This window comes from Belonocnema kinseyi, chromosome 7 (assembly GCF_010883055.1).
Source record: "Belonocnema kinseyi isolate 2016_QV_RU_SX_M_011 chromosome 7, B_treatae_v1, whole genome shotgun sequence".
Lineage (NCBI taxonomy): Eukaryota > Metazoa > Arthropoda > Insecta > Hymenoptera > Cynipidae > Belonocnema > Belonocnema kinseyi.
In genome coordinates this window covers 60,076,256-60,084,812 of record NC_046663.1, presented here as the reverse complement: position 1 = coordinate 60,084,812, position 8,557 = coordinate 60,076,256, and the positions used below count along the sequence as shown (strand labels likewise).

Below are 8,557 nucleotides of genomic sequence, written 5' to 3'. Positions count from 1 at the left end.
GGGTACAGTTTTTGAAACATATAAAATAAACTGGCCTAAAACGTGAGATTATAATGAAAATCCAGTTTTTGACCATTGGCATCAAATTTTGCACACATATTCTTTTGGCTTCCAGAAAGGAATGAGAAGGGGGGTCAATTTTTTAAAATAGATAAAAAGTAAATTATGGGGGGCATACTCGACGACAATTTTTATAATTAAAAACAATTACAATTTTCTGTATTTAAGTTCATATTTAGAGTTTTTCTTAAGCTTTGTGTAAATTTCACACGTGATTTGGAATTTGTGGAAACTAAATTCGAGAGCTTAGATACAGTTATTATATTTCAAATTCGAAAAATACAGTTTTCATGTTCTCTATTCAAGCCTTTATTTCCATTTAACTTCCTTAAGAGTTTTTTCAACTTTAGTTGAAAATTCACTAACGGCTTCGCATTTTTTAAACCGAAATTCTACTATAAATACTTAAAAACACAAAGATTCCAATGATTTCCCGAAGATTCCAGAAAGATTTCAAAGATTTCGGATAGATTTCAAAGCTTTACAAAGACTGCAATGATTTTCCACATATTTCACAAAGATTTCAGTAATTTCACAAATATTAGCAAATTAAAATAATCCTCAATTATTTCTTAAAGAATCCAAGATTTCGGATCCATTAAAAAGATTTCATAAATAATTCAATTATTTCACAAAGATTTTCAATAGATATCAAAGATTGCACAAAGATTACAATTATCTCCCACAGTGTTCGAACGTTTAGCAAAGATTTCAGATAGATTTCCAAGATGTCAGAATGAGTTCAAGAACTAGCCAAAAATTTCATAAAGATTTAAAATATGTAGGAAAGATTTTGGATAGATTTAAAAGATTTCACAAACACTTAAAGGATTTTTCAAAAATTTCGCAATGTGTTCATTAATTTCGCTAATAATAACAAACATTTCAAATATCTCGCAAAGATTTCACGAAGATTTGAATGATTTCCTAAAGGCTTAAAAATCTTCATAAATATTTTACAAAGATATCGGATAGATTTAAAAGATTGCACAAAGATTTTAATGATTTCCAAAAGATTTCACAGAGATTTGAATGATTTAACAAAGATTTCAGATAGATTTACAATATTAAATACAGATTTTAATTATTTCTCAAAGATTTCTAAGATTTTACAAGGATTTTAATGTTTTTCCAAAGATTTTACAAAGACTTCAGTTATTTCACAATGATTTTAAAGATTTCAATAATTTCACAAATATTATCAAATATTTTAAGTATTTCGCAAAGAGTTAAATGATTTCCTAAAGAATCCACAAAGATCTCAGAAAGATATTGTTGTCAATGTTACATTTAAATTAAAATATTAGTGATCGAAATTGTGTTTTTTGGTTTTTTATTAAAAGTTAGGATATTTTGAAAAAACAATAAAGGTAAGTGCTTCAAAAACGAAAAAAAACTTTGCATTATCGAGAATTCGTATTATAAAAAATAAGAAAATGAGCGCACTTAACACGTTTATAATACGTTCCATAGAACATATTATTAATTTCCTTTGAACGCCAAACATTTTTCTAACAGGGCGGTATGAACATTTGTTTCCAGCGCATATTTAATGCTAAAAAAATGCTTCACTGATAAAAAATTTTGATAGGGTAAAAGAATCAGGAAAAGGGTCAAATAAAGTTATCTGCAATTAAATTAATTCAGGTTATAAAAAAATATGAAAAGAACGAAAAGTGATTCTTCTAAAAATAAAGTTATTTCTAAAAAGGGCCGTTTGGTATGTTGCAAATAGCAAATTAATGAATGAAGCCAGTAATTTTCATATGTTTGATGCAACTGTTTCCCTCACGGAATTTTTCGATAAAGTCTAAAGCAGTGATAATAGTGCCTGGTACATCACTTTTTTAGTTTCAACACTTACGAGAAATTTCTGAGTTAAATGAAGCGTCTCTGAATTTTGTTGATGGTCTTATATCCTAATCCTCGGCATCATTCTCGTCCTCAGATTTCAAAGATTCTTCTTCCTTTACATTATGCAATATCTCACTATCTGTAGGTTCTGTAGCAATGATTAAATTAGTGTCCACATGAAACAAATCTTTATAGTTTACATCTGTGAGTCCTAATATTCTTTGTGATTAGTCTATTGTTCAGAAATACTATATCCGAAAAAGTTTCATCCTCTTCTTGTATCATCAGTCCAAAATTTGTTTAAATCGAAAATAGCTTGAAAAATTTCAAATAAGGTGTCTCCGTTTTCTCAAATAAAGCCTTAAGCAATATTCTTGATAATTCCTTGATCCATTGCTTGAAATTTTGCAGTAAAATTCGGTGATAAGTAAACTACTTTTATGGCTTTTAGTGTTTGCACCAAGACTTTCGGATAGATCAAACAATTACTTGAAAATGGAAGAACTCCAATTATCTCTTTGAAATTTGCAAACAATGTTATTAGGCCAATCTTTATATACTAAACTGGTCATCCAAGATTTTTTATTGTTCTTATAAAGCTTTGGTAAAGACCACATAATAGAAACACGATCTATGTTCTATTTTCTACCATGACAAGTCGTTACATGTAATCCAAATCCAAATTGGAATTATCGGAAATTCCTATTATAGAGGTTCGTATTATGGAGGTTTCACTGCATTTAGTTTAGGAAGGGTCAATTGATTGCACGTTCGATTGAACTAAACAAACAGATCTGGTTTGTCTGCTTCGAAACTGGATAAAGAGCAACGAATTTGTTACCACAAGAATGACATTCTTGACGTAATTGCAGATCAAGAGTGTTGCGTTTGAAGTACAAAAATTTAATTGATGCAGCGTTTAACAGCAATGAATATTCAATTTCAAAATGGTTCGCCTGCTTAAAATTATACTCTAAGGAAAAGCGAAACTTAAACTAAACGTTTGTCTTTTTTTTCTGTTTCAGCAAAATGAAGATCGATTTGGATAAGGATAAAGCGCTGGAATTATTCGGGAAGTTCATCAGAACAAAAAATGTGGATAATCTCCAGGGTGAACGAAAAACTAAATCCGGTCAAGTTAGTCCGCCTGACTCTAAGCAGAAACTACAGGTATCAAAATAACAGCTTGCATTATGCTCAGAATTTTTTAATTTTCCACATCATATATCAAATTTGAGGGTTTCATATAGACTTCTAAATTTTCGACTGTAGAAAAAGCCAATCTTTTTATTTAAAAAATAAAATTTATTAAGTCTAATACAATAAAAAATTGAATTAATTCACCTTTAGAATTCATACTAAATTCCTTAAGGCATTCAATTAAAAATATTTAAATCTATAAATATATAAAACTGTAATGTATAGAAATAGGTAGGACAATAGTTTCCACTTAAATTAACAGAATCGAAAGGAATTTGTCCTTTCACTATTGGCAAGCGTATGAGGTGATATCGGTTTTCTATAAACCCAGGCTTCAATCTTCAACAGAATTCACACAACTATGATCAATTATTTCCGACACATACGTGATAATTTCTGTGTAAACTTGATTAGAGGACATAAACTAATGATAAGGTTCCGGCAGCATGTTTGTCGATTATGTTACATGCAAATTATCTGTACACGATTCAAGTTTCAAGCAGCTTACAGAGTGAGATTTTGTCCATTCTAATTAAGATAAATCAACTTGTTTATCAAAAGAAATTATTTTTTTAATCAACAATTTTAAATTAACTTCAGAAAAAGAGTTCGCATTTTTCAATAATTTCAAGTGCAAGTTAATTTTCAAATTCATTTCCGACATAAACGTCAAGCAAGTTTGACACTTTGTAAAAGAAACCTCCATTAAATTATCAGAGAAACTTTAATTCAAAGTATTCAAGTTATGTTCCGCTTAAAAGTTTGAAACTATATAGTTCCTACTTTATTGACAAGTGGGCACAAACTTGAGACAGTGAACATTTTGAACATTCAGAATAAGATTTTTACGATTTTTGATTTAGCTGCATACACTGAAAAAATTTTTGCATTGCATCAAATAGACTAGTTTACTTGGCTGATTTTACTTGAAAGAAGCAAGTATTTTCTTTTTACAAGGGACTGATTTTTTTGAATCAAGAAAATAATAGAATCAGGACAACTATTTGAATCAAGAACATATTTACTCTAAGCAAAAAACTATTGAGTTAATTTGTTCCATTATACTTATTTGCGTCAAGTTTAATAAAATATTGAATTAGGAATATTATATTCTCATGATAAGTAACTAAAACTCTAACGAAATGTTTCTTGATCCAAGTAAATTCATCTACTTATTATGACTACTATTTTAATTGAAACAAAAAGTATTGAGCCCTTTGTAAAATAAGTGAAGTTTAATTATTTTTTGCATATTTTAAATTGTTTTTTTAGGAAAGCAATTCCATGTTCAAATCTTTGTTAAAAAAAGTATGATAAAAGAATTTGATAAATTGAAAACTGTGCGGTTTAAGAAAATTTTCGTATAGCAGAACATTATGTTTTGTCATTGATGTTATTAAAGAATTTTTTTACTTGCAAGTGTTCTTTGTTATTTATAACCTTTGGGTCGTTTTTAAGCGCTTTAAATATTAAAAAAAAGAGTATTAAATGCCTCGTTAAATAAGTGAAACTTACTTCGCTTTTTCACATATTTTAAATTATTGTTTAAGAAAATTTATTTTGCAATAAAAAATGAGTAAAAGAGTATTATATGCAATAAAAGAGTTGGATAAATTGAAAACTGCACATTTTATGGAGAATTTTGTTTTATTGTTAATAAGGAAAATTCAATTCTAAAATTTTTCTAAATAAAAAATGGTATATTAAAGTTAAGATCAATAACTTTTAGTTTGAATTTGGTTGAGGCTCACCATATGATTTGGTACGACCCTGCCTCGAAATTCTTACCCAAGAATTTGTCACCGAAATCCAAGTGCTTCGATAGCAAAGTCGCTAGAGCGCGCGGTTAGGACACACGAGTTTAGGTAGTTTAGGTATAGGGTTCAATCCTCGGCGAGTGCGATTTTTAACAAACGTATTTTAATAATTAAAAAAATGGAGATTATATAACAATAATTTCGAAAACCATTTTTTTTCGTTGAGAAATAGTATTCAGTTGAGGCACTGGTCTATTACTCAGTTACTACATATTCTTAGATTAAGAAAATATATTCTTGAAGTGTATGAAAAATGATTTCTTGGAAGTAAACTATGTTCTGCATTTGAATACATATCTACATGAAGTAACACAATAAAGTTTTAAAATAATAAAATGCAATATTCTATCTAAGAATACATTTTCTCAGATGGAGAAAATGTACGCGGACTTATGGGACTTTGAGTTTTTGAGCAACTTTTTTTCAGATGCAATATCCTTGGTTCTAATGGACAGATTTAAATTTTTGACACATCGGTTTGATTGTTTTATGATACACGTCATAATCAAAATAAAATAAAACAAATAATAATGTTTTACAGTTTGGCAAATTTATATATATATATATATAAAACGCGATACCCGCAAAAGGAATTTTTGTATTTTTTTATAGGAAGTTATAAGTGTGCTCTACAAGCCCTGAAAATGCACGGCGCAGTTTGGTGGGGCAAAAACGTGTCATTAAAATTTTTGAAAGTTTTTTTATGAGAGCTAATAAAATTAGGAACACATCGCAATCAGCTGATTTTTAAAAACAAAATTCAGTACTTTTTCATGCAACAACTAAAGCTTCAAAAAAAAAAATTAGTTGATTCTTGAAGAGTACCGTCTTCAGCAAAATATTCAGATTGATTCTGGATTATTTAGTATATATAAAACTACCTTGAAATATTTTTCAATCGGAGGGGAAAGTTAAACAATTTATTAATTTTGTTATAAACAAATAAGTGGACTACAATTACAATTAAATTCTTACACTTTATAAACAGAAAGATTTTCTGAGTTGGATTAATGAATAGTAATAAATAATTTGTTATTCAATGCAAAAATTTGATAAATAATAAATCGTTTCAGTTATTTATGATGTAACCAATATCGTCACTTTTACGGAATAGCCATAAATTACTCTATAATTACGCAGTTTAAATATTTTTTGGGACCCGGTAATAATTGATATTTGTTTAAACAAACTTAAAGTAAGAAGTACACTATTTGCTTATTTCTTGACATATAGACTTCATTTCTTCTAACATAATCAACTGTCAATAACTAATTATCATCATTGCTATAACACTTAAAAAACAAATAAAAGTTATTGTTGTTAACGAATTTATTAATAAATTTCTCAGGTGTTACTCCATTTCGTATGTCTTAATGTCAAACTTATAACTGTTTAACTAATATGAAGCTTTTCGATTTAAAGTGCTAAAATTTATTATCTCTTTTATTTAAATCTAAAAAAGTTTGAAGGTTTTGTATTTAATACTGATAAACGTTTCATATTTTTTGTAAACGATTTTATCCTGATTGAACAGGATTTATATATAAACAAATTTTGAATTTCACAATTATAATTTTAAAAGAAAATGAAGAAATTTTAGTATTTAATTTGTTTCCTTATTAGAAAAGGAAATTTTTCTACATTTATATTTAGTTGAATTGGAAGGGTTGAAATTTTGGTTTTGAAATTTTTCAAAATTGTAAGAGACCAATTTTTTATTTTTAAGGTTTTGATTAAGTGTATGGTGAAAATTTTTTATTCCTAATTTTATAGTAAATTGCAAGAGGGATTAATTTTCATTCAGTGCATTGAAAATAACAGTTGGCAGCGTAGATTTATACGTGTTAACCAAAAATCATTTAACTGTCCAATTAATAAGAGTTAATATTTTTTAAATTTGCGGTTCAATGGCATTTAATTTTAAATTATTCGATTAGAAAGTTTTAAAAGATTTTCTTACTTTTAAATTATTGAGCATTTGAATTTAAAAAAATGTAAGCTTCGTTGGAAAAAGTTAACAATTTAAAATGATTTTATTTTGAATCCGTAAATGTGCATTTTAGTTTTGATTACTTGAAATAACCAAATTTTTACTTCTAAGTTGTCAACTCTTTTAATTTCAATGACCGTGAAAAGTTTTCACGACCCAGAAAATAACTGAGATTTTTTTCTCGATAAAAACGGCTAGCCTGTTATTCAACTTAGAACAGTAAAACAAAATCGTTTAAAAAGCTTGGCTTTAAACTACAGCCTTTGAGAATGTTTACGTATCTAGAACTTCTCATTTTACCCTTTTGTTGTTTAATTCCTTTCGTAATAAAAGTGAATACCTTTGAAAAACTTCTGCAATTCTTTTTTTGAAGTGAATCGTTAATGTCACATGAAAGTAAAGTTTACGTCATTTATTCAGTAAGAGTTTACATTACTTTGCTTTATTTTATAATAACACAATTTTCTATTTAGGACTTTATATTTTACAACACTCTATTCTACATAAATAATTACATAACTCTATTCTATTCATATTAATTATGCTTCTGTTTTGTCATTAATCCTAAAATAACTTTAAACTTGATCTGAATGCAGTAATTTTCTCTATTTACCGAACTAATTGAATACGTTTTAAGAAATACATTTTCTTCGCTCACTTATATCTTCCTCTAAAAAATTGCCTTTTTTCGGTTATAGCGTTTTATATTTATTTTTTTGAAGCAAATTAAAAAAAAAGTTGTTTTTTTATTTTTATTTTCAATTGTATCTTATAATAAGTAAGCTGAGAGGGAAACAAGTTGAATCGGTCAAAAAGAACCAGAGTTATGGCATTTAAAAAAGTCTGCACTTTTTTTTAATTTTCAAAAAACATTTATTGGAATTTTTTCAATATGAAACAATCATGTATCCTGCATTAAATTTAAATTCTATTCCGACATAAAAATTGGCTTGATCAGAAGCAAATGATGTGGACTCCACCAGATGCCACTTTGATGTTACAGAGGTTTTGAAGCCCAGAACAAACGTTTTAAAATAAAAAACGAGTGTTAAATTTTGTGTTTAAACATAAAAATAACCCAATTATGGTCACTTTTAGGAGACAAGGAAGTCTCCAGATACAGCATAGCTAGAAGTGTGTTTTCCTATAAAAAATATCCTAAAACGATACTTTGGGCCTTTATTAACAAGAAATAAAATATCTCCTAAACTACAACCCTTGTAGTAGCGTCACGGAAGATTAGTCGGGGGCTAGTCAGGTGACCCGACTTATCCTAGTCGGGGCCTGATCAGGTACTAGTAGGGGTCATATGATAATACATCCGCGTGATTTATTAACCAAACTCCCCAAAATTTGTGGAACATCTCATAAAAGTTTGTCAAAATACTTATTATTTACGGAAATCCCCATAAAATTTTTTGAAATATTTAAAAGTGCTCAAATTTACCCAAGGTTTAATGGGGAACATATCCTACGCTCAAAAATACATAAATTTATGTAACTAAAATTCTCCAAAATTTGTGGAATATTAATTAAAAAAAAAAAACTTCAGCTGGAAGGCAGCAATGGAAGAGCTTCGCTCTGAAGGAACCGCCATGTTGGTCACAGTAGTCTCTGCTCCAGGTAATTATGCTTC

At 28.1% G+C, this 8,557-nt stretch overlaps 1 protein-coding gene across 1 annotated transcript in view; it reads left to right on the top strand.

Annotated features, from left to right (window-relative positions):
* The first annotated feature begins 2,943 nt into the window (after positions 1 to 2,943).
* The window catches only part of LOC117177073 (probable cationic amino acid transporter), a 119,748-nt gene continuing 114,134 nt past the window's right edge, over positions 2,944 to 8,557 (top strand). The window contains exon 1 of the mRNA XM_033367555.1: positions 2,944 to 3,084. Coding sequence (XP_033223446.1) covers positions 2,944 to 3,084 — 141 coding nt within the window. The remainder of the gene's footprint in view (positions 3,085 to 8,557) is intronic.